This window comes from Choloepus didactylus, chromosome 12 (assembly GCF_015220235.1).
Source record: "Choloepus didactylus isolate mChoDid1 chromosome 12, mChoDid1.pri, whole genome shotgun sequence".
Taxonomy (NCBI): domain Eukaryota; kingdom Metazoa; phylum Chordata; class Mammalia; order Pilosa; family Megalonychidae; genus Choloepus; species Choloepus didactylus.
The window spans coordinates 13,748,827-13,776,291 of record NC_051318.1 but is presented as its reverse complement, the minus strand read 5'-3'; the positions used below and the strand labels follow the sequence as shown (position 1 = coordinate 13,776,291).

At 37.2% G+C, this 27,465-nt stretch overlaps 1 protein-coding gene across 1 annotated transcript in view; it reads right to left on the bottom strand.

The window, feature by feature from the left end:
• LOC119506769 (phospholipid-transporting ATPase IB-like) overlaps positions 1–27,465 on the bottom strand; it is a 215,222-nt gene that overhangs the window by 79,197 nt on the left and 108,560 nt on the right. The window contains exons 19-20 of the mRNA XM_037799892.1: positions 24,474–24,538; positions 9,565–9,737 (exon numbers count right to left, since the gene is read on the bottom strand). Coding sequence (XP_037655820.1) covers positions 9,565–9,737; positions 24,474–24,538 — 238 coding nt within the window. The remainder of the gene's footprint in view (positions 1–9,564; positions 9,738–24,473; positions 24,539–27,465) is intronic.

Genomic DNA, 27,465 nt, shown 5'->3' with positions numbered 1-27,465 from the left:
TTTTTTTTTTTTTTTTTTTTTAAATCCTTTTTGCTTTTTCTAAAACAATTACTCTAAGAAGCTCAATACAGAAAGCTTCAAAGAATTGAAATTTGGGCACGTTAAGTCAAGAGCAGAACTAAGAGAGCTCTGAGACAAAAGGCAATAATCCAGTGGCTGAGAAAATTCACTAAACAACACAACTTCCCAAGAAAAGGGGGGTGTCCGCTCACAGCCACCATCCTGGTGGACAGGAAACACTCCTGCCCATCGCCAGCCCCATAGCCCAGAGCTGCCCCCAGACAACCCAGTGTGACGGAAGTGCTTCAAATAACAGGCACACACCACAAAACTGGGCGTGGACATTAGCCTTCCCTGCAACCTCAGCTGAATGTCCCAGAGCTGGGAAGGGGGAGCAGTGTGAATTAACAGAGCCCCATTCAGCCATCATTTGAGCAGACTGGGAGCCTCCCAACACAGCCCAGCAGCCCAGAACTGCCCTGGGGGGACGGCACTCACCTGTGACATAGCACAGTCATCCCTCAACAGAGGACCCGGGGTGCACAGCCTGGAAGAGGGGCCCACTTGCAAGTCTCAGGAGCCATACGCCAATACCAAAGACTTGTGGGTCAGTGGCAGAGACAAACTGTGGCAGGACTGAACTGAAGGATTAGACTATTGCAGTAGCTTTAAAACTCTAGGATCATCAGGGAGATTTGATTGTTAGGGCCACCCCCCCTCCCCGACTGCCCAGAAACACGCCCCACATACAGGGCAGGCAACACCAACTACACACGCAAGCTTGGGACACCAATTGGGCCCCACAAGACTCACTCCCCCACTCACCAAAAAGGCTAAGCAGGGGAGATCTGGCTTGTGGAGAACAGGTGGCTCGTGGACGCCACCTGCTGGTCAGTTAGAGAAAGTGTACTCCACGAAGCTGTAGATCTGATAAATTAGAGATAAGGACTTCAACTGGTCTACAAACCCTAAAAGAACCCTATCAAGTTCAGCAAATGCCACGAGGCCAAAAACAACAGAAAATTATAAAGCATATGAAAAAACCAGACGATATGGATAACCCAAGCCCAAGCACCCAAATCAAAAGACCAGAAGAGACACACCTAGAGCAGCTACTCAAAGAACTAAAGATGAACAATGAGACCATAGTACGGGATATGAAGGAAATCAAGAAGACCCTAGAAGAGCATAAAGAAGACATTGCAAGACTAAATAAAAAAATGGATGATCTTATGGAAATTAAAGAAACTGTTGACCAAATTAAAAAGATTCTGGACACTCATAGTACAAGACTAGAGGAAGTTGAACAACGAATCAGTGACCTGGAAGATGACAGAATGGAAAATGAAAGCATAAAAGAAAGAATGGGGAAAAAAATTGAAAAACTCGAAATGGACCTCAGGGATATGATAGATAATATGAAACGTCCGAATATAAGACTCATTGGTGTCCCAGAAGGGGAAGAAAAGGGTAAAGGTCTAGGAAGAGTATTCAAAGAAATTGTTGGGGAAAACTTCCCAAATCTTCTAAACAACATAAATACACAAATCATAAATGCTCAGCGAACTCCAAATAGAATAAATCCAAAAAAAACCCACTCCGAGACATATACTGATCACACTGTCAAACATAGAAGAGAAGGAGCAAATTCTGAAAGCAGCAAGAGAAAAGCAATTCACCACATACAAAGGAAACAGCATAAGACTAAGTAGTGACTACTCAGCAGCCACCATGGAGGCGAGAAGGCAGTGGCACGATATATTTAAAATTCTGAGTGAGAGGAATTTCCAGCCAAGAATACTTTATACAGCAAAGCTCTCCTTCAAATTTGAGGGAGAGCTTAAATTTTTCACAGACAAAGAAATGCTGAGAGAATTTGCTAACAAGAGACCTGCCCTACTGGAGATACTAAAGGGAGCCCTACAGACAGAGAAACAAAGACAGGACAGAGAGACTTGGAGAAAGGTTCAGTACTAAAGAGATTCGGTATGGGTACAATAAAGGATATTAATAGAGAGAGGGAAAAATATGGCAAACATAATCCAAAGGATAAGATGGCCAATTCAAGAAATGCCTTCACAGTTTTAACGTTGAATGTAAATGGATTAAACTCCCCAATTAAAAGATATAGATTCGCAGAATGGATCAAAAAAAATGAACCATCAATATGTTGCATACAAGAGACTCATCTTAGACACAGGGACACAAAGAAACTGAAAGTGAAAGGATGGAAAAAAATATTTCATGCAAGCTACAGCCAAAAGAAAGCAGGTGTAGCAATATTAATCTCAGATAAAATAGACTTCAAATGCAGGGATGTTTTGAGAGACAAAGAAGGCCACTACATACTAATAAAAGGGGCAATTCAGCAAGAAGAAATAACAATCGTAAATGTCTATGCACCCAATCAAGGTGCCACAAAATACATGAGAGAAACATTGGCAAAACTAAAGGAAGCAATTGATGTTTCCACAATAATTGTGGGAGACTTCAACACATCACTCTCTCCTATAGATAGATCAACCAGACAGAAGACCAATAAGGAAATTGAAAACCTAAACAATCTGATAAATGAATTAGATTTAACAGACATCTACAGGACATTACATCCCAAATCACCAGGATACACATACTTTTCTAGTGCTCACGGAACTTTCTCCAGAATAGATCATATGCTGGGACATAAAACAAGCCTCAATAAATTTAAAAAGATTGAAATTATTCAAAGCACATTCTCTGACCACAATGGAATACAATTAGAAGTCAATAACCATCAGAGACTTAGAAAATTCACAAATACCTGGAGGTTAAACAACACACTCCTAAACAATCAGTGGGTTAAAGAAGAAATAGCAAGAGAAATTGCTAAATATATAGAGACGAATGAAAATGAGAACACAACATACCACAACCTATGGGATGCAGCAAAAGCAGTGCTAAGGGGGAAATTTATAGCACTAAACGCATATATTAAAAAGGAAGAAAGAGCCAAAATCAAAGAACTAATGGATCAACTGAAGAAGCTAGAAAATGAACAGCAAACCAATCCTAAACCAAGTACAAGAAAAGAAATAACAAGGATTAAAGCAGAAATAAATGACATAGAGAACAAAAAAACAATAGAAAGGATAAATATCACCAAAAGTTGGTTCTTTGAGAAGATCAACAAGATTGACAAGCCCCTAGCTAGACTGACAAAATCAAAAAGAGAGAAGACCCATATAAACAAAATAATGAATGAAAAAGGTGACATAACTGCAGATCCTGAAGAAATTAAAAAAATTATAAGAGGATATTATGAACAACTGTATGGCAACAAACTGGATAATGTAGAAGAAATGGACAATTTCCTGGAAACATATGAACAACCTAGACTGACCAGAGAAGAAATAGAAGACCTCAACCAACCCATCACAAGCAAAGAGATCCAATCAGTCATCAAAAATCTTCCCACAAATAAATGCCCAGGGCCAGATGGCTTCACAGGGGAATTCTACCAGACTTTCCAGAAAGAACTGACACCAATCTTACTCAAACTCTTTCAAAACATTGAAAAAAATGGAACACTACCTAACTCATTTTATGAAGCTAACATCAATCTAATACCAAAACCAGGCAAAGATGCTACAAAAAAGGAAAACTACCGGCCAATCTCCCTAATGAATATAGATGCAAAAATCCTCAACAAAATACTTGCAAATCGAATCCAAAGACACATTAAAAAAATCATACACCATGACCAAGTGGGGTTCATTCCAGGCATGCAAGGATGGTTCAACATAAGAAAAACAATCAATGTATTACAACACATTAAAAACTCAAAAGGGAAAAATCAATTGATCATCTCAATAGATGCTGAAAAAGCATTTGACAAAATCCAACATCCCTTTTTGATAAAAACACTTCAAAAAGTAGGAATTGAAGGAAACTTCCTCAACATGATAAAGAGCATATATGAAAAACCCACAGCCAGCATAGTACTCAATGGTGAGAGACTGAAAGCCTTCCCTCTAAGATCAGGAACAAGACAAGGATGCCCGCTGTCACCACTGTTATTCAACATTGTGCTGGAAGTGCTAGCCAGGGCAATCCGGCAAGACAAAGAAATAAAAGGCATCCAAATTGGAAAAGAAGAAGTAAAACTGTCATTGTTTGCAGATGATATGATCTTATATCTAGAAAACCCTGAGAAATCAACGATACACCTACTAGAGCTAATAAACAAATTTAGCAAAGTAGCGGGATACAAGATTAATGCACATAAGTCAGTAATGTTTCTATATGCTAGAAATGAACAAACTGAAGAGACACTCAAGAAAAAGATACCATTTTCAATAGCAACTAAAAAAATCAAGTACCTAGGAATAAACTTAACCAAAGATGTAAAAGACCTATACAAAGAAAACTACATAACTCTACTAAAAGAAATAGAAGGGGACCTTAAAAGATGGAAAAATATTCCATGTTCATGGATAGGAAGGCTAAATGTCATTAAGATGTCAATTCTACCCAAACTCATCTACAGATTCAATGCAATCCCAATCAAAATTCCAACAACCTACTTTGCAGATTTGGAAAAGCTAGTTATCAAATTTATTTGGAAAGGGAAGATGCCTCGAATTGCTAAAGACACTCTAAAAAAGAAAAACGAAGTGGGAGGACTTACACTCCCTGACTTTGAAGCTTATTATAAAGCCACAGTTGCCAAAACAGCATGGTACTGGCACAAAGATAGACATATAGATCAATGGAATCGAATTGAGAATTCAGAGATAGACCCTCAGATCTATGGCCGACTGATCTTTGATAAGGCCCCCAAAGTCACCGAACTGAGCCATAATGGTCTTTTCAACAAATGGGGCTGGGAGAGTTGGATATCCATATCCAAAAGAATGAAAGAGGACCCCTACCTCACCCCCTACACAAAAATTAACTCAAAATGGACCAAAGATCTCAATATAAAAGAAAGTACCATAAAACTCCTAGAAGATAATGTAGGAAAACATCTTCAAGACCTTGTATTAGGAGGCCACTTCCTAGACTTTACACCCAAAGCACAAGCAACAAAAGAGAAAATAGATAAATGGGAACTCCTCAAGCTTAGAAGTTTCTGCACCTCAAAGGAATTTCTCAAAAAGGTAAAGAGGCAGCCAACTCAATGGGAAAAAATTTTTGGAAACCATGTATCTGACAAAAGACTGATATCTTGCATATACAAAGAAATCCTACAACTCAATGACAATAGTACAGACAGCCCAATTATAAAATGGGCAAAAGATATGAAAAGACAGTTGTCTGAAGAGGAAATACAAATGGCCAAGAAACACATGAAAAAATGTTCAGCTTCACTAGCTATTAGAGAGATGCAAATTAAGACCACAATGAGATACCATCTAACACCGGTTAGAATGGCTGCCATTAAACAAACAGGAAACTACAAATGCTGGAGGGGATGTGGAGAAACTGGAACTCTTATTCATTGTTGGTGGGACTGTATAATGGTTCAGCCACTCTGGAAGTCAGTCTGGCAGTTCCTTAGAAAACTAGATATAGAACTACCATTCGATCCAGCGATTGCACTTCTCGGTATATACCCGGAAGATCGGAAAGCAGTGACACGAACAGATATCTGCACGCCAATGTTCATAGCAGCATTATTCACAATTGCCAAGAGATGGAAACAACCCAAATGTCCTTCAACAGATGAGTGGATAAATAAAATGTGGTATATACACACGATGGAATACTACGCGGCAGTAAGAAGGAACGATCTGGTGAAACATATGACAACATGGATGAACCTTGAAGACATAATGCTGAGCGAAATAAGCCAGGCACAAAAAGAGAAATATTATATGCTACCACTAATGTGAACTTTGAAAAATGTAAAACAAATGGTTTATAATGTAGAATGTAGGGGAACTAGCAGTAGAGAGCAATTAAGGAAGGGGGAACAATAATCCAAGAAGAACAGATAAGCTATTTAACGTTCTGGGGATGCCCAGAAATGACTATGGTCTGTTAATTTCTGATGGATGTAGTAGGAACAAGTTCACTGAAATGTTGCTATATTATGTAACTTTCTTGGGGTAAAGTAGGAACATGTTGGAAGTTAAGCAGTTATCTTAGGTTAGTTGTCTTTTTCTTACTCCCTTGCTATGGTCTCTTTGAAATGTTCTTTTATTGTATGTTTGTTTTCTTTTTAACTTTTTTTTTCATACAGTTGATTTGAAAAAAGAAGGGAAAGTCAAAAAAAAAAAAAAAAAAAAAAAGAAAAAAGACAAACAAGGAAAAAAAAAAAAAAAGATGTAGTGCCCCCTTGAGGAGCCTGTGGAGAATGCAGGGGTATTCGCCTACCCCACCTCCATGGTTGCTAACATGACCACAGACATAGGGGACTGGTGGTTTGATGGGTTGAGCCCTCTACCATAAGTTTTACCCTTGGGAAGACGGTTGCTGCAAAGGAGAGGCTAGGCCTCCCTGTATTTGTGCCTAAGAGTCTCCTCCTGAATGCCTCTTTGTTGCTCAGATGTGGCCCTCTCTCTCTGGCTAAGCCAACTTGAAAGGTGAAATCACGGCCCTCCCCCCTACGTGGGATCAGACACCCAGGGAAGTGAATCTCCCTGGCAACGTGGAATATGACTCCCGGGGAGGAATGTAGACCCGGCATCGTGGGATGGAGAACATCTTCTTGACCAAAAGGGGGATGTGAAAGGAAATGAAATAAGCTTCAGTGACAGAGAGATTCCAAAACGAGCCGAGAGATCACTCTGGTGGGCACTCTTACGCACACTTTAGACAAACTTTTTTAGGTTCTAAAGAATTGGGGTAGCTGGTGGTGGATACCTGAAACTATTAAACTACAACCCAGAACCCATGAATCTCGAAGACAGTTGTATAAAAATGTAGCTTATGAGGGGTGACAGTGGGATTGGGAATGCCATAAGGACCAAACTCCACTTTGTCTAGTTTATGGATGGATGTGTAGAAAAGTAGGGGAAGGAAACAAACAGACAAAGGTACCCAGTGTTCTTTTTTACTTCAATTGCTCTTTTTCACTCTAATTATTATTCTTGTTATTTTTGTGTGTGTGCTAATGAAGGTGTCAGGGATTGATTTAGGTGATGAATGTACAACTATGTAATGGTACTGTAAACAATTGAAAGTACAATTTGTTTTGTATGACTGCGTGGTATGTGAATATATCTCAATAAAATGATGATTAAAGAAAAAAAAAAAAAAAGATTGTGTGTGTGTGTTCCTGTGTGTGTGTATACTATCTTTCTTAAAATACATGTATGATTGTTTAATCAAAATATATGTCACTGTGTTGTTGGGTTGATAAGGCATACAGATACAAAATATAAGACGATAATGGCACAAAGATGGAGAAGAGGAAATAAGGCTATACTGTTGCATAATTGCTATATTTTACCACCAGTAAGTTATCATTAACTTGAAGAAGATTGTGGGATGCTAGACATGCACATCCTAGTTCCTAAAGCAACCACTAAAACTAACAATGGCAAAAGAGATAAAAGCAATAGAGAAAAAAGTCAGTAAGGAATTAACTGGTTTACTAAAACTATTTCTTTAACACAAAGGAAGGCAATTGAGAAGAAAAAGGAACAAAAAAGAGATGAGAAAAGTAGAAAACAAGTAACAAATGGCAGACCTAAACTCAAGGACAGCAATAATTACATTAAATGTAAAAGCAAAGATTATAAGAGTGGATGAAAAAGAAAAATCCAATGATATATACAAGGAATGTATGTAAAGACACAAATAAGTTAAAAATAAATTGACATAAAAAGATATACCATGCAAACAGTAAGAGAGCTACAGTGGCTTAATTAATATCAGAGGAAAAAAAAACTTTATGGCAAGGAATATTACTAGAGACAAGAAGAATATTCCATAATGATAAAAAGGGTCAATATGGCAATAACAACTATAAGTATATGTCTACCAAGAAAGCCAGAAATATATGAAGCAAAAATAAGAAGTGAAGGGAGAATTAGACAATTCAAAAATTATAACTGAAAACAGAAATGCCTTCTCCTCTCGGCTTCTTTAAAGGTCTCTTTCCTTTCAGTTGCCAGTTCCCACTCCCACGTCTTATCCATTTGGACGTAAGGATGCTAACAGCCCTTTCAGTGTTACCAGCATATAAATAGTACTTTTAAAAAAATTTTTTTTAAAGGCCTCCTAAAATTATCCTCACTTGGATGGGTCCTCTGTTTCATGTTAGGCCCCTCACTGCCCAACAGCAGGTTTCTACTTTAAAAGTCAACAAGACAAGGTGACCCATTTGCTGAGATTTCTGGGAGAGAGAGTAGGCAAATCTTTTACTGGAGGCTATCCTATTAGGATGTGAGGCTTGGGTTTGTTGCAGCCAACTTGTTATCAAAGGGGATCCAGCTTGGGGATAAAGCCTGCATCCAGATCAATCTTGATGATACCATTTGAGTGGTACATCAAGCCATGTCTGAAACCAAATTTAGGACAATCCAACTAACATTCCCTGAAAGCCAACTGCTGGGAAATACTTAGTGATCACATTAGCTCCTGGGTTTTCTTCCCCTCTGCTTCCTCAGTATATCCTCACGCTGTCTCCTCAGTTCCCACCAGCATGAGTAGGGAGCTTGGGCAAAGAAAAAGTTAGCACTCCTAAAAATAATGCTTCAGATGCAAAATGAAATGAGTTAATTCAACCTAAATGGTTAAAAGAAACAAGTAATTTTGGTGAATTTTCTTGCTTCACTTACAGGCTTTTAAACTATGTAAGCTAATAAATTCCTTTTGCCTAAGCTGGGTTTGAATTCAGCTTTCTGACATTTGCAACACAAAGAGTTGTCACTGATGGAAAACTAGGTCACAAATAGTCCTGGAGACTATACTAAAGATACAAAGGATCAGAAACAGGGTAAGGAACAGAAATAGCTGAATTTTTAAATAGATGCCGAATGACAGTGACCACAGAGGGACATCAAAATGAGGAAGAGAGGTGAAGTGTAGAGTGGACTTCATCGATAATAATATTTAGAAGTCCAAGGCATTCATATATTTTAGTAATTGGTCCTTTTTAATGTTTTCATTGAAAAGCAATTCTGTATATTATTTCATGAATTTTTTTCAGCTCCAGCCATCTGTGTTAGAGATGATTTGCTTTTTTTAAGTGAATTTTTCACTTGCACTAATACTCTCAACTTCATTAGGTTGACGTTGCTGTTGTTAAGCTGTCCTCTAGGTGTCAATGGATTTTTTTCAGATTTGTCCCTCACTGTGAATAAAACAAGGACCTCTGTTCTTATTGAAGACTTCTTTCATCTTGTCATAAATTGATAAACAATCTACCATTGAAACATTATAAACTACTTCCTAGTAAATCTTTGACCTGACAATTATAATTAAATGCAAATCTGTTCATTTCAGTTTGACCAAATAATATCCTAAGGAGGAAGGTTGCCTCTGCTAAAAATTACCTTATGTCAATATCTATATTTTCTTTACAGAACAGTATTAAAATAGCAGGAAAAAAAAGAACAGTGAATATAGTCTTACCTACAACATAAAACTGCTCTACATGAGAGAGCCAAGTCTAGGAAGTTCCTCTTAGTTTCAAAAGTGAGGGCATACTTCAAAGTATCACCATCGATGATTAGGGCCAGGTCATTTTCTTTCCCTAACAAGGTGCCAAGATCTTCACAGTTCTGATTAATTGCTTGTTGTGTTGCCTGGAACAGAGAGGAGGGGAAAACCACTTTATTTTTCTCATTTTAGTATAAATGAAAAGGTTTCTGAACCAAGACGGCAGATGTGTTTACCTCCTTCTTCCCTTCCAAAATCTTGCTGAGATGAGTTTTTAAAGTATATGAGTAAGAAGAATTCATATTGTGTTGGGAAATATAGAAGGTTAATAATAACAGAACAGAAACTTGAGAGAATTTTTGGAAAATATTTAAAAGATGGGAATGGATAATGGAATAGCCATCTACAAAACTGAGTATCAAGTTTCTTAGAGAAAAGAATTTTGGGGGATACATCACTCAATTTACGATATGAGAGTTACCCCTCAGCTTATTTTACTCATACTACCCTTCCTTTATTTCAAAATAAACAAAAACCCCTGAAAGCTCCAAAATGTATATGGATTTGGTATATTTCTATGTACTATATCCCATGCCATTGGTAGAGTGAATAAATCAGTAGCATTTAGTACATTCATAAGGTTGTACAACCATCACTTGTATCTAGTTCCAATATATTTTTATCACCCCAAAAGGAAACCCTATACCTATTAAACAGTCACTCTCCATTCTCCTCTCCCTGCAGCCCCTGGAAACCACTAATCTGCTTTCTATCTGTATAGATTTGCCTATTCTGTATATTTCCTATAATGGAATCATACAGTATGACTTTTTGTCTAGCTTCCTTCACTTAGTGTAATGTTTTCAAGGTTTATCCATGATGTAGCATGTATCAGAACTTCGTTCCACTTTATGGCTGAATAATACTTGATTCTATGGATATACTATGTTTTGTTTATCCATTAATCTGTTGATGGACATTTTCATTGTTTCCGTCTTTTGGCTATTTTGAATAACGGTCCTATAATATTCATGCACAAATATTTGTTTGTATACCTGTTTTCAATTCTTTGGGGTATACACCTAGGAGTGGAATTGCTGGATCATATAGTAATTAGAAGAAAACATAAGAGTAAATCTTAATGACCTAGGATTTGGCAATAGATTCTTAGATATGACAACAAAAGCACAAGCAACAAAAGAAAAAAGATAAATAAACTGGACTTCATCAAAATTAAAAACTTTTGTACATCAAAGGATGTGATCAAGAAAGTGAAAAGACAGTCTATGGAATGGGAAAAAAATAGTTGCAGATCATGTATCTGAAAAAGGTCTAGTATCCAGAATATATAAAGAATGCTTGCAACATAACAACAAAAAAACCAACCACCCAATTGAAAAATGGGCAAAGGACTTAAATAGGCATTTCTCCAAAGATGATATAAAAATAGACAAAAAGCACATGAAAAGATGCTCAAAGTCATTAGCCATTAGGGTGATGTGAATCAAAACTACAACGAGATACCACTTCACCTGCCACTAGGATGGCTATTATTTTAAAAACAGAAAATAAGAAGTATTGGTGAGGGAGTTTTCGGGCAAGATGGCGGCATAGAGAGGAGTGGAAGCTAAGTAGTCCCCCTGGAACAACTACAAAAAACCAGAAACAACTAGTAAATAATCCAGAATAACTGCGGGGGGACAAACGAGACCATCCATTCATCATACACCAACCTGAATTGGGAGGAATGCCCGAGAACACAGCATAAAATCTGTAAGTAAAACCTGCGGAACCAGGTCGGGAGACCCCCTCCCCCATAGCCCGAGCTGCGGAGCCGCTTGGTGCCACAGAGAAGCTCTCTCCCAGCAAGCGAATATAGCTCAGCTGAGCTCCAACTGGGGTTTTAAGTAGCGAGTGTGAACTGCTCACTGCAGGTACGCATCCCCCAAAAACAGACAGAGGCTTTGGGTGATGACTGACCTTGGAGAGCCTTGGACTGGGTCTGAAGGGGACTATCTGTTTCTTTTTCAGCTCAGTGGAGAAAGCCCCAATCATTTTCAGTTTCCAGGGCTGTGAAGCGGAGAAGGGTGGAGACAGCACAAGCAGAGAGCGAGACCATTGCAATGCTAATGACCTCCACCTGGGGGCTCTGTCTTCTCTAGGAGGAAAGGGGTGGGGCCCTTTCCATTCAGAACCAGACCCCAGAGCCTGGGGGAACACGGACACAGCGCCTCACACCAGTCAAGAATTATAGGCTAACAGGCATCACCTGCTGGGCAGAAAAGCACAGTGACCCGAGGCATCAAAGGGTGGAGCAATTTTCTAAGACACACCCGCAGGGAAACCAGATACTGAATATTTCTTCCCTCTGCGACCTGAGCCTGTTCTGGTCTGGGAAAACCCGATTTGGATAACCAAGGAAACCATGCCTAGACAACAGAAAATTACAACCTACACTAAGATAAACAAAGTTATGGCCCAGTCAAAGGAACAAATGTACACTTCAACTGAGATACAGGAATTTAAACAACTAATGCTAAATCAATTCAAAAAGTTTAGAGAAGATATTGCAAAAGAGATAGAGGCTGTAAAGGAAGAACTGGACATGTATACAGCAGAAATCAAAAGTTCAAAAAACCTACTAGTAGAATCTATGGAAATGAAAGGCACAACACAAGAGATGAAAGACACAATGGAAACATACAACAGCAGATCTCAAGAGGCAGAAGAAAACACTCAGGAACTGGAGAACAAAACACCTGAAAGCCTACACGCAAAGGAGCAGATGGAGAAAAGAATGAAAAAATATGAGCAACGTCTCCAGGAACTCAAGGATGAAACAAAATACAATAATGTACGTACCATTGGTGTCCCAGAAGGAGAAGAGAAGGGAAAGGGGGCAGAAGCAATAATAGAGGAAATAATTAATGAAAATTTCCCATCTCTTATGAAAGACATAAAATTACAGATCCAAGAAGCGCAGCGTACTCCAAACAGAAGAGATATGAAGAGGCCTACGCCAAGACACTTAATAATCAGATTATCAAATGTCAAAGACAAAGAGAGAATTCTGAAAGCAGCAAGAGGAAAGCAATCCATTACATACAAGGGAAGCTTAATAAGACTATGTGCGGATCTCTCAGCAAAAACCATGGAGGCAAGAAGGAAGTGGTGTGATATATTTAAGATACTGAAAGAGAAAAACCACCAACCAAGAATCCTGTATCCAGCAAAGCTGTCCTTCAAATATGAGGGAGAGCTCAAAATATTTTCTGACAAACAGACAATGAGAGACTTTGTGAACAAGACACCTGCCCTACAGGAAATACTAAAGGGAGCACTACAGGGTGATAGAAGACAGGACTGCATGGTTTGGAACACAATTTTGGGAGATGGTAGCACAACAATGTAAGTACACTGAACAAAGGTAACTATGAATACGGTTGAGAGAGAAAGATGGGGAGCATGTGAGACACCACAAGAAAGGAGGAAAGATAACGACTGGGACTGTGTAACTTGGTGAAATCTAGAGTATTCAACAATTGTGATAAAATGTACAAATATGTTCTTTTACGAGGGAGAACAAGCAAATGTCAACCTTGCAAGGTGTTAAAAATGGGGAGGCATTGGGGGAGGGATGCAATCAGCATAAACTAGAGACTGTAACTAATAGAATCATTGTATTATGCTTCCTTTAATGTAACAAAGGTGATATACCAAGGTGAATGCAGATAAGAGGGGGGGATAGGGGAGCCATGTTAGACACTTGACATTGGTGGTATTCTCTGATTCTTTATTCTACTTTGATTTAAGGTTATTTTTCCTTTTGCTGCTTCCTAGCTGTCTTTTTTTTTTCCTCTTTCTTTTGCCTCTCTACCTTCTTTGACTCTCCCTCCTGCCTTGTGGAAGAAATGTAGATGCTCTTGCTTAGTATGAGCAGAATGTTCAATTAGGATGAACTTAAATGTTTGGAAATGAACAGGGGTGTTGGTAGCAAGATGTGAGAATAACTAACAGCGCCGAATGGTGTGTGAATGAGGTGGAAAGGGGAAGCTCAGAGTCATATATGTCACCAGAAGGAAAGTTGGAGGTCAAAAGATGGAAATGTATAAAACTGAATCCTATGGTGGGCAATGTCCACGATCAACTGTACAAATACTAGAAATCACTTCATGAACCAGAACAAATGTATGACAATACAATTAGAAGTTAATAATAGAGGGGCATATAGGGAAGAACTATATACCTATTACAAACTATATACTACAGTTAGTAGTATTTCAACATTTTTTCATAAACAGTAACAAACGTACTATATCAATACTAGGAGTCAAAAATTGAAGGGGGTTGGTTAGGGATAGGGGAGGTTTAGAGTTTCCTTTTCTTTTTTTCTTTTTTCATCTTTCACTTTATTTCTTGTCTGGAGTAATGAAAAGTTTCTAAAAATTGAACAAAAATTAAGTGTGATGGATGCACAGCTGTATGAGGGTACCCAGGGGCAAGTGATTGTACACTTTGGATCTTTGGATAATTGTATGGTATCTGAACAATCTCAATAAAAATGGGAAAAAAAATGCAAGTAAAAAAAAAAAAGAAGTATTGGTGAGGATGTGGAGAAACTGGAACCCTTATGAATTTCTGGTGGAAATTTAAAATGGTTCAGCAACTGTGGAAAACAGTTTAGTGGTTCCTCAAAAGTTAAGCAATCACATGTTTAAGTCACATAGATTAAGTATAAAGAAAATTCCTCATAAAATACAAGTGGAATAAAAAAAACAAAAATTTTCAGTTACCACTATCTGATGAAAGACAAGTGGACTAATAAGTATACCAAAAATATTTACTGATTGTTGCATCTTTATTTTATTTCTATTATCATCCAAAGTAAATACCATAAAAGTACTAGATACATTTAAAATATTACCATTTAAATATTGTACTTAACTACAATTTGTAGTTATTGATACTCAATGGTCTATATAGAAAGCAGAGAAAGTTTTTTCATGATCTCTGCTTTCCTTGTACATAGCAATAAATGAGATTTTAGCAAAATTAGCCATTTGAGGAAAAATTTTTAAGTGCAATAGGTATCAAGCATCAAAAGCTCTAATGAAATAACCCTTATACCTATTTTTCTCAAGAGGCCTTTTCTTTTTTATATTCAATTTTATTGAGATATATTCACATACCATACAATCATCCAAAGTGTACAATCAATTGTTCACATTACCATACTATGATTGTGCATTCATCACCCCAATCTATTTTTTGAACATTTTCCTTGTACCCGAAAAAGTGAAGAATAAAAAAAAAAAGAGTAAAAAAAGAACACCCACATCATCCCCCCACTCCCACTCTATTTTTCCTTTAGTTTTTTGTCCCCATTTTTCTACTCATCCATCCATACACTGGATAAAGGGAGTGTGATCCACAAGGCTTTCCCAATCACATTGTCACCCCTTGTAAACTACATTGTTATACAATCATCTTCAAAAGTCAAGGCTACTGGGTTGCAGTTTGTTAGTTTCAGGTATTTACTTCTAGTTATTCCAATACATTAAAACCTAAAAAGTGTCATCTATATAGTGCGTAAGAATGCCCACCACAGTGACCTCTCAACTCCATTTGGAAGCTCTCAGCCACTGAAACTGTATCTCGTTTCATTTCGCATCCCCCCTTTTGGTCAAGATGTTCTCAATCCCACGAATGTAGGGTCCAGATTCACCCCCGGGAGTCATACCCCGCGTTGCCAGGGAGATTTACAACCCTGGGTGACAGGTCCCACATAGGGGGAGGGCAGTGATTTCACCCACCAATCAAAAAGCCTCTATTACTTATCACTCAAATGAAGTAATAGTGTTTCCCAAAAGAAATGTTAATTTAATACTCTTTGAATTACTGGGACGTTTATATAAACTTGAAAGTCTAATAATAGATGGAATTCAATCACTTGAAATATGACTCCACACCGTGTAGGAAATTTTCTGTGATGAACTGTACATTATGTTACACAGTTCCATTCTACTTTTTCCACACAGTTAGCTGAACATTCAATCTATGCTTTCAAATGACTGCATTTGTTCTGTTCCCCAAAAGGTGATCTGACAAAAGAGAGATTTGCTCTACTTAATAACTTTTCTTACATTTATTTGATTACTGAACCCAAATGTGGTGCAATTCTAATTAATATATTTTCCTAATTTTACAATTGCTTAGAGTAACTAAATGCTGGGAACAAAAACTTTCTGTTTTATTGTCTATTTTTTTCTCCCATTTCTAAATTTTCTACGGTTGCTGCTCTTTGCCAATGCCTCGGCTGCCGGTGTGAATGTGACTACCTGAGTGACTTACTGAAGCTAATTATATAAAATCCACTTAAATGGGCTAAAACTACATAGAAGTAAAACTAGGGTAGACCTTTGGTTTCCTGGGGCACATCATATGGTAAAACTGCATTATGTGCTTCGGTTATATAAAACAAGTAGATCAGCAGTGTAATAATTTTCAGGGACAATAAGTTCTGCAAGTGGCACAAGGTCCCAGGATCGCTGGGTAAATCATTAACATTTAAGTAAAAGATGGCTTTCCAAAAGTAGGTTGTACTGACAAGCCCAACTTCTGGAAAATTCTAATTCATGCAGTTAATTCTAATTACTTGTGCAACTGAGATCATAACATCCCAAACTTAGTAAACACAAATTTAAACATGTCTCAGTTGCCTTTGGTCAATATAATTTGTAGAAGCAAAATCTAGAATTCAACATTCATCTAACATTTAAAAGTGAAGGAGCTTTATAGAACATGCAAGAAGATTCTGTTCTATAATATACCCTTAATAGCCTTACTGATATTAGATAGGCTACACAACACTCTCAAATTACATGCAAGCTAAACTGAGAAATAAAGCAAAATGATAGAAGAGATGGCCCCACCACTGTATATTACGAAGTGTTAAGACTTGGATTACTTACTCCTGAAACATAATGAGATGTTTTCTTGTTAACATTTTATGTTGAGTACTTTATAGAGACATAATAGACATTAAAATGCACAAATCTTAAAAGTACAGTTCAATGAAATTTTAAATATATATATACCTATATAATCATCCAGATCAGTATATTGAGCATTTTCAAAACTTTAGAAGGCTTCCTCATGCCATCACTTGGCATTCCACCACCTGCCTCCAAAGGTAGCCACTGTTCTGATTTCTATCACTATTGATTCATTTGCCTGTTCTTGAACTTCATAAATGGAATCATCACTGTATAGTTTTGTGCCTGGCTTCCTTCACTCAATGTAACATTTTAGAGATTTATCTATGCTCTTGTATATATCAATAGGTAATTATTTTTTATTTCTGTGGGGTATTCTACTGTATAAATTTACCAGTTTGTCTCCTGCTCATAGACATTTCCATTGTTTCCAGTTTGGGGAAATTACGACTAAAACTGCTATGAACATTCTTTCACAAATATTTTGGTGCACATATGCATTAACTTATCTTGACTATATACCTTGAAGTGGAATTGTCGAACCATAGGACAGACGTTTTGCTTTAGCAGAAACTGTCAAAATGCTTTCCAAAGTGGTGGTACCATTTTACACTCTCACCAGCACTGTATAACAGTTCAGCTACTCTACATCTTTGCCAACACTTGATAATATGGGCCTTCTTAAATAAACTCGCTCTGATGTGTGTGGAGTAATATCTCATTTTCAGTTTCACTTGCTTTTCCTTAATGAGCAGTGATGCTGAGCACCTTTTCATGTTTCTTGACCATTCAGATATCTTCTTTTGTGGAGTGTGTATTCAAGTTGTTTGCCCAAATTTATTGGGCACTCAATATGACTCAAATGTTAGCAACTTGAAGAAACTGGGTCAACAAAAATGTATTTCTGGTGGGGTGAAGAAGCAATTACATCCAGTTTCCAGAGTTAACAGTGACAGTAATTTAAGAGAGAGCAGTCGGTTTCCAGTATTTGTTGTTTTGTTGGTGCTAACCGCAGGATGTGTACCAAATGATCACGTTTTCTCTGGACCAATTCTGCAGTATGCTCTTGTGAATTGCCCTCTTGCCGGGTTTCCAAATCTGCTTCTCTTGGTCTCCAAGAAATTCTGTGAGCTGTGTAATGTTCCTTAATAAATTATTATTCTCTTTCTATTAGCCTTAATTGTTTTCTGTTTCTTCCAGTTGAGAACCATGACTGATGTGAATATAATAAAAGTGTTTACTCAGAGAAAACTTATAACCATAATAAAAATGATTATTTGATTAATTTAAAAAGCATAAAAATCAAGAAGCTAGGAAAAGATACTAAGATTAAAAATATAAATTAGTGAAATAGAAAATAACATAAAAAACAATAAAATCAAAAGATGTATCTTTGAAAAAGTCAGTAAAGGAAATAAATCTGTTTTCACTTCATTTTGCCTAGAGATAATACTGCAAAAGGACATTTCAAAAATATCTATGAAAAAAATTAAAGACCTCTCACCTGTCTCTTTTCTTGCAAGAGTGCCCACATGCCCTTCTGCGTGTGTATTTAATAAACTTTCTACCTGCTTATTTGAAAAAAAAGATTAAACAGCCTAATACCCTCAAAATAAAAATAAATAAAAATTTAATACATACTGGAAGAAATTAACTGGAGTTATAAGTGATTATGAATACCTTCATACCAAGCTAGATGAGATTATTAAAATAGATTTAGAGAGCCAATATAGGCTCTGGAGACAGAACAAAGACAGGCAGGTTTTAGAGGGAAGACAATATGTGGAATAAATGACCAGCATAGAGTAAGTTTTATGTTTTATTTTTTTCAACTTTGCCCTCAGGGTGGCTATTTTAGTAGCAGTAGCAGTAATGTGTGGGCAGCTGAAACTCCAAAAGAAAGCCTGTCATCTTTCTGGCCAGAAAAACCAGGAGAAAGACCACAGGCATCTAACACTACCAAACAGGGGGAACCTTGGACAGCAAAGAGGCAGAAAAATGGAGCCACAAATGATGTGATTAAACTTAGTCCAGATCTCTGGTTGAACTCTGAAATATGCATCCATAGGAAAAACTGAAACTCTATCGTGTCTAAGACTTAAAGAATTGAACTGAGATATCAGTCAGACCTTTCTGCATTTGTGACTGTTTGTAGTTTGATTCTAACAAAGCTAATTGTCTACTGGCATAAACCATCAACACTCTTCTAAGCAATAAAACAGAATCCAGAGTCACCACAACATAACACTCACAAGGTCCAGGAAGCAATCCAAAATTACTCAACATAAGAAGAACCAGGAAAAGATGGCCATTCTCAAAGAAAAATACAATAAACAGATATGAACTATAAGACCCAGATGCCAGAATTATCAAGCAAAGGTTTTAAAGAAGCTATTATAATTATGCTCAGTGAGCCTAAGGAAAATATGCTCACAGAAAATAAAAAACACAGGAAATCTCTGCAGAGAGACAGAAGGGGGAAAATTTTAGAACTAAAAAAAAGTACAATTGTTGAAATTGTAAAAAGAAATCATGGAATTAATAGCAAAACGGAAATGACAGAAGAGTCAGTGAGTTTCAGATGGATCAAGGAAATCATCCAGTGCAATCAGGGAAATCATCCAATGTGAAGATAAAAGAGGCAAAAGATGGAAAAAACATGAAAATAGACCCAGAGATGTGTGGGAAAATACCCAAAGTAGAATTTACAGGTAATTTAAGTTCCAGAAGGTGAAGGGAGAGAGAGAGTGGGGCAGAAAACTTATTTTGAGAAAAAATGACCAACTCCCCATTTCTTGAAAAACATAAATTTACAGATTTTAATAAGCTTGGTGTAGTAGGTTGAATTATACCCCCCACCCACCCACCCAAAAGTTCTAACCCCTGGTAGCTGTGAATGTGACTTTATTTGGAAATAAGGTTTTTGTAGATATAGTCAAGTTAAAATAAGGTCATAGTGTATTAGAGTGGGTCCTAAATCCAATGACCGATGTCTTTATAAGAAAATGGAGAAGCAGATTTGAACACAGAGAGAAAGAAACTACAGATGAGGAAGGTGGAGATTGGAGTGATGCAGCTTCAAGCCAAGAAACGCAAACGATTGCCAGCAACCACCAAAAGCTGGGAGAGGTGAGGAAGGATTCTTGCTTTGAGACTTCATAGGGATAATGGCCCTGCCAGCATCCCAATTTCAGACTTCCATCCTCCAGAAGTGGGAGAGAATAAATTTCGGTTGTTTTAAGCCACCCAGCTCTGCACACTAATACACCTGGTGAAGCCCAAACAGATTATTTTTTTTAATGCTGAGGTATATCTTAGTTAAACTTCTGAAAACCAATGTAAAAGAGAAAATTTTGAAACCAGCCAGAGGAAATCAAGACACGCTACCTAAAGGGGATAAAAATTTGAATAGCTTCAGGCTTCAAACGATAAAATTTAAAGAGCTATGGGACAAAAGTCAAACCAGAATTCTATATCAAGTGAAAATATTATTCAAGAATGAAGATAAGTAAAGACATTTTCAGATAAAGGAAAGCCAAAGAAATACATAGTCACCAGCCTACAATCAAAAGACACACTGAAGAAAATTCTTTGCCTGAAGGAAAATGATGTCAGAGGGAAAATTGGATCTTCAGGAACAAGAGAAGAACATCAGGAATAAGAAATCTATGAATAAAGTATAAAAGGCGATTTTTACCTTAATTGCTTCAAAATACACGTGACTGTTCAAAGGAAAAATCGTATCATTGGTTTATGAGGATTATAATGTACTCGGATGAATATATCTAAATGAATATATATGAAAACCATAATATAAATATCATATATTTATATTATAGGAGGAAACTTTATAGGGTTATAAGGTTTGTATATTTTATGTGAAATGTTGCTATATTAACTCTAAATAGAATATTAAAAGTTAAAATAATAATGAAGTAATAATACAAAATAATACCAAAAGTTTTACTAAAACCATAGATGAATCTTGAATTCTAAGAAATATTCAAGTAATACAAACAAACAAACAAAAAGGGCAGGGAGGGAACAGAGAGAAAAAATACAGAGATGACAAACAGAAAACAAGTAATAAAATGGTAGACCTAAGTCCAATTATATCAGTAATTACATTAATGTTAATAGATAAAACATTACAATTAAAAGGCAGAGATTTTCAGAAATTATTACAAAAAAGCAAGACCAAACTATATGCTTTCCTACAAGGACATATTTAAAACATGAAACAGATAAGGTGAAAGTAAATGGATAGAAAAGTATAAACTAAGCAAACAGTATAAGAAGGCTAGAATGGCTATATTAATACCAGATAATACAGATGCAAGGACAAAGAATATTGTCAAAAATAAAGGGGGACATATCAAAATGATAAAAATGATCAATTCATCAGGAAGACATGACAATCAGAAGTGTATGTGCCTAATAACAGAGCCTCAAAATACATGAAACAAAAATTGTCAGAATTAAAGGTAAAATGCAGTAAGAACTTTAACAACCCTCTCAGAAATTGGTAGAACTAGAAATACAATCAGTAAGGATACAGTTTATTAAGACAATACTAGTAACTACCTTGACTTAATATTTGTAGAACTCTATACTCAACAATTGGAGAATACACATTCTATTCAATGCACATGATATGTTCACCAAGATGGGCCATATATTATACCATAAAATAAGTCTCATAAAACTAAAACCAACTAGAGTATGCCCTTTGACCAAGAAGGAAATAAATTGGAAACAACAGCAATAAGCTATCTAGGAAAAATGACAAATATTCAGAAATTCATCAGCACGCTTCTAAATAAACCATGGATATTTCCACAGTCAAAGAAGAAATCACAATGGAAATTAGAAAAAATCTTGAACCACTGGTAATGAAAATATAACATATCAATATTTATGTAATACAGATAAAGCTACACCTAGAGAAAAATTATAGTATTTAAGTGTTTAAATTAGAAGAAAAATGTTGAAAAACAATGACTTAAGGTTCTACCTTATGATAAGCAAAATTATAAGATTACCCCAACATTCCCACCCCATAATGTGACACCCTGAATAATCCTCTTCCCTTGAGTGTGGTGGCCCTGACCTAATCAGGTGAGCCCTTTAAAAGAGGGTCTAAAGGTCAGAAATAGGAAGTATGAGAGATCCAAAGGTGCATAAGATATTTGTTTGCTGGCTTTGAGTAAATAAACTACCATGCTGTGCAGAGTGTCAAATGGAAAGGATGTGACCTCTTGGTACGGAGAGCATCCTGGGTTGACAATTAGCAAGAAAATAGTAACCTCAGTTTTACTGCCACAAGCAAGGAAATACTGCCAACCAACCAAGGAGCCTTAGAAGTAGATCTTACCCTAGTCAAGATTCCAAATGAGTATGCAGCAGTGTGAGACACTGAGCAGAGGACCCAGCTAAAGCATGCCAAATTCCTGATCCATGAAAACTGTAAGATCATAAATTTGTGTTGCTTCAAGGTGTTAAATTTGTGGTAATTTGTTATGCAGCAATAGAAAACTGTTACACAAAAAAGCTAGAAGAAGAATAGTAAAGCCAAACACAAAGCAAGTAGAAGGAAAGAAATTACAGACAGCAGAAATAATCAATGATATTGAAAACAGACAAAATACAGAGCAAATTAACAAAGTCAAAATCTGGTTATTTGTAAAGGTCAACAAAATTGATAAACCCATAGCTATACTGATCTAGAAAAAGAGAGCATATAATGATCAATATCAAGTATTAAGAACCTACAGACAGGTGACATCATCAACAGGACAACAAAAGATATACCCTGGAAAAGTCTCCCCTCAGAACCAACTAATAAAAGGACAAATTCCACTTGCTTGGAACAGGAGGATGACAGGGACTGGAGAAGGACTCCACCAATGCTGAATCAAAGAAAAAGAAAAGTAATATCCAAGATCAGGTAGGACACGTTCTCTGAAAAACAGGAATAGAAGGAAACTTCCTCAACAAGATAAAGGACAGATACGAAACACCCACAGTTAACATCATACTCAATGGTGAAAGACTGAAAGCTTCCCCTCTAAGTTCTGGAACAAGACAAAGATGCCCAACGTCACAGCTGTTATTGTGCTAGAAGGTCCAGCCAGAGCAGTTAGTTAAGAAAAAGAAATAAATTTTCCAAATTGGAAAGGACGAAGCAAAACTTTCCTTATTTGCTGATGACATGATCTTATGTATAGAAAGTCCCAAAAAGCCTCCAAAAAAGCTACTAGAGTTAATAAAGGAGATCAGCAAACTGGCGGGATACAAGATCAACCCACAAAAATCAGTATCATCTCTATACACTAGTAATGAGCAATCTGGGGAGAAAATCAATAAAAAAAATTCCATTTTCAATAGCAGCTAAAAGAATCAAATATCCAGGAATAAATTTAACCACGGAAGTAAAGGATTTTGTACACACAAAAAACTACAAAACATTGCTAAAAGAAATCAAAGAAGACCTAGATAAATGGAAGGATATTCCATGTTCCTGGACTGGAAAATGAAATTTAATTGTTGAGATGTCAATTCTACCCAAATCGATTTACAGATTTGACCCAATCCCAATCAAAATTCCAACAGCCTACTTTGCAGAATAGAAAAACCAATTATCAAATGTATTTGGAAGGGTGAAGGGCCCCAAAAAGCCAAAAACATCCTGAAAAAGAAGAACAAAGTCAGAGGACTCCTACTCCCTGACTTTAAAGCATATTACAAAGCTACAGTGGTCAAAGCACTGGCACAAGGATAGACATACAGACCCACGGAACATATTCATAATTGGAATAACAAAAGGAAAGAATAGAGCAGAAGGAAAGAAAGAAAGACTTTAAGTAATAATGGCTGAGCATTTTCCCAAATTGATGACAGACACAAAACCACAGACCCAGGGAGCTCAGAAGACGCCAGCTAAGATAACTACTAAAATATCTACCCATGGGCCTAATTATTCAATCTGCAGAAAACCAAAGACAAAGAAAAAGTATCAAAAGAAGCCAGAGGAAAAAGAACACCCTACGTACAGAGGAACAACGGTGAGAATTTTATCAGATTTCTCCTCACAAACCAAGGAATCAAGAAGACACTGGAGTAATATTTAGTGTTGAAAGAAAGAAACCACCAACTTAGAATTCTATATCCAGCAAAATTATTTCTCAAATGTGAAGGAAAAATAGAAACTTTCTCAGACAAACAAAATCTGAGGGAATTCAGCAGTTGCAGACCAGCTCTGTAAGAAATGTTAAAAGAAATTCTTCAAGGAGAAGGAAAATGATATAGGCCAGAAACTCAGATTTACATAAAGAAAATGAAGAGAATTGAAGAAGAAATAGAGGAAATATTTTTAAATTCTCTAAAAGTGAGCCTAAGAAAATTATACAGTAAAAAAATATTTATTAGAAAGTAACTGAGTGTAGCCATTTAACTTTTAAAGGCAAGGATATTCAATATTGATTTCAATTGTTTTCATTATTGCAATGTAAATACCAACTATCCACTCAGACTTTCAATAAAATTGCCATAAGCACAGAAGATTTGTTGTGTTTGTTTTTATTTTTTTAATTTTTTTAAGTCAAAGACGAGATCTCAATCCTGGATTTGCTGTGATAGCAGGTCGATGGTAAGGAACTAGCCTCAAGACAGAGTAGAGCTCAAGAATTCAGCAAAGGAAGGAAGAAGTAGGCACAAGAGATGATTGAGAATAGAGGAATTTGCATATTCTTTGGGAAGAATATTAGAGAAGATCTAGAGTTTACAATAGAGCTAGAGTGAGTGTTCAAGGCAATCTTAAGAAGTTAGAACCTCTAAGTAACAAGTGAGTTATACTCACATTAAAAATAATTTTTAAAAGTCACTTACCTCAAACGAATTTGCATTCAGTTGAATACGAGGCATTTGACCCGATATCAATTTGCAGGAATGTGCTAGAGAAAGAGAAATAAAGGGTCATCTTTGAAGACTCAGTGCTTTTCATGAGCTTATCAAGAAAATATATCTGTTTATATACTTCCTTCATCATTGTCTCTGCCTCATGACTACTTCAAAGTCTAGTAGCTCATCACAAAAACTGAGCAAGAGGTTTGTAGAGAGAAAAGGAATTGAAGCTGTGATTCATATTAATCTTAGTGGGAAATTTGAATAGAAATGGTTGAGGAGGTACATGTAACTAATAGCTAAATGTCTACTTTTAGATTTTTGTGACTTTTTATTTTTATCTTTCTATGATGTGAACTCAGACTCATGGGTTATAATAAATCCAAGTCTTTGAGGAAGCCAAACGCTGTTGTATCAAAGTGCTACATCAACAATTTTATATCTAGTATACTAATAAAATCCGAGGTATGATTAAAAGAATTGAGCCTATACAATTCGATAACATTCAATGTGATAGTACCTCAAAAATTTATTTTTGTTTTGAAAATTTCAGGTCATTTACATTTTAAAAATTAAACTGGGAAATTTAAAAACAAACAAACAAAAACAGGAGCAGCTCCTACCTAAAAAGTTTGATTGAGTCTTTATATAAGCAGCCATTTTAAAATTAAAGGAATAAGTCTTCGTGAAGCTGAGGAAATAGCCATTAACAAATAAATAGTCCCAAAATGGGCCACTATCTTTTCCTCTCAACATCTCAAAGGGGCATCATTTGAACGCTATTGGATGAATGAAAGCAACCAACCCTGTTGTGCAAATAATATGAAGTACTGATTGACTGAAAGAGGAGAGCCCTGCAAATATTGAGCAAGTTGGGAATGTATTTCCCTTCTTTCTCATAAGGTCAGTCTTGGTCTATGAGAATTAATGCTGGTCATGGTAGTGGTATGGGTGTGTGTGTTTAATTCAGCAACTGTCTACTAGTTCATTAACCCTCCCACTCTCCTAGACTATTTTCTATTTTTCTCCTCTCTTCACAAAGCTTTAGTACATCTTCCCCACCCTTCTTCTCAGCTTGGCATACTGCCTTCCTATTTCCCTGAAAAAAAAAAAGCAATCTGAAGAGAACTTTCAAAAACTCTCCTTGCTACTTGGCACAACTACCTGCACCTGTGCTCAAATATTCTGCATTGCCTCCTGTTACGATGAATAAACTCTATGTATGCCTTTTAAGTCCCTTGTATAGTCAGTGAAGACTAACCCCAACCCTACACTTGGGTCCTTGATCTCAACCCATCTCACCTAATCAAGGACATTATTCCAGCAATTTTCCTTCCTCCTGAATTACTCCTTGGGCCTCTTCTCTTTTATGTCAGTTCTCACTTCCTTGTTGATCTCTTATGGTGTCACCACTTTAAAGTACCATATATCTGGTGATGACTCCCAATTTTGTATCTTCAGCCCAGACTTCTACACTGAACTCTTAACCTACATATATAAGTGCCTACTTGATATCGCCATTGAAAGAAAAGTAGGCACCTCAACATATTCAAAGCCAGGGCAACCTACAAAATTTGCTCTCTGGGTATCGGGGTGACAGCCAGGCTTTCTGCAAACCCCAGGGCACAGGCCCCATCCTCTCCAAGCATTGGGGTGATAGTCAGGCTCTCTGAAAATGCCCACACACAGGCCCCACCATCCCCAAGCACTGGAGTGGCAGCACTCTCCCTGAACAATAGGACGCAAGGCCTGTCCCCTCCAAGGGCTGGGGCAGTCCCACCCTTTCCACATCCAAAGGTAGGTGTAGGCGTGCTCTCTTGGCCCAAGGAAATAGCCTCAATCCAGACTTTGGCTCCCATGATTCTGCCCTTGAAGTCATTCTTTCTTCAATTCATCTCTTCTCTGTCCAGGCTGGCAGTGATTCTGCTCAGACAAATTTTGAAAAAAACCTTTCCAGCTTTGCATGCAGTTCACAGAGGTCTGAACCCTCAGAACATAGAACTTTCCACAGATCTTTCTTGCATAACTGCATTTCCAATCCTGACTTCCACTGAAATAGATGACTGCTTCCATGTTCGGTTAAACCCTCACATGGAGCCCTATTCTCTGGGATTCACTTTCCAGAAGTTCAGGGAGTTCCTTGATTAGGCCACTTCAGGCCCTAGTCTCAGAGCACACTGTCTGGACAGGCTCAGAATTTTCCAAACAATCAGTTTCCGGTTTCTTTGTGCTGAGGAGTTCATTTCTCAGATTATCCCTTTCCTCTCTCATTTCACTATACACTGCAAGGAGATACCAGGCTGCACCTTCCACACTTAGCCTGGAAATCTCCTCAGCTGAATATCCAAGTTCATCGCTTTCAAGTTCTGCCTTCCATTCGACATCAGAACTCAATTTCTTCAAGCTCTCCACCACTTCAAAAGAAAAATCGCCTTTCCTCCAGTTTCCAATAAAATATTCATCATTTTGGTCTAAGACCTCATTGGAAGTACATTTAGTATCCATATTTCTAACAGCAGTGTTTTCAAAACCACCTAGGTCCTTTCTATCAAGCACCTCACAGTTCTTCCAGTCTCTACCCATTACCCAATTCCAAAGCTGTTTCCACATCTTTGTATTTGCAACAGTGACACTCCATTCCTGGTATCAAAATCTGTTTTAGTTTCCTGGCTGCCAAGCAAATACCATGCAATGGGTTGGCTTAAACAATGGATATTTATTGGCTCATGGTTTTGAGGCTAGAAGAAATCCAAATCAAGGCGTCATCAAGGTGACACTTTCTTCCTGAAGACTGGCTTCCTGGGATTGGCAGCCCCTTGGTGCTGGGCTCCTCTCTCACACGGCTGTGCACACGGTGGCTTCTCCCGGTCTCCCCCTTCTCTTCTGGGTTCCTCTGATGCTCAGCTTCTGGCTGCTCCCACTGTGGCTTTCTCTCTTTGTGTCTGAATTTCATTTAGCTTATAAAAGACTCCAGGAA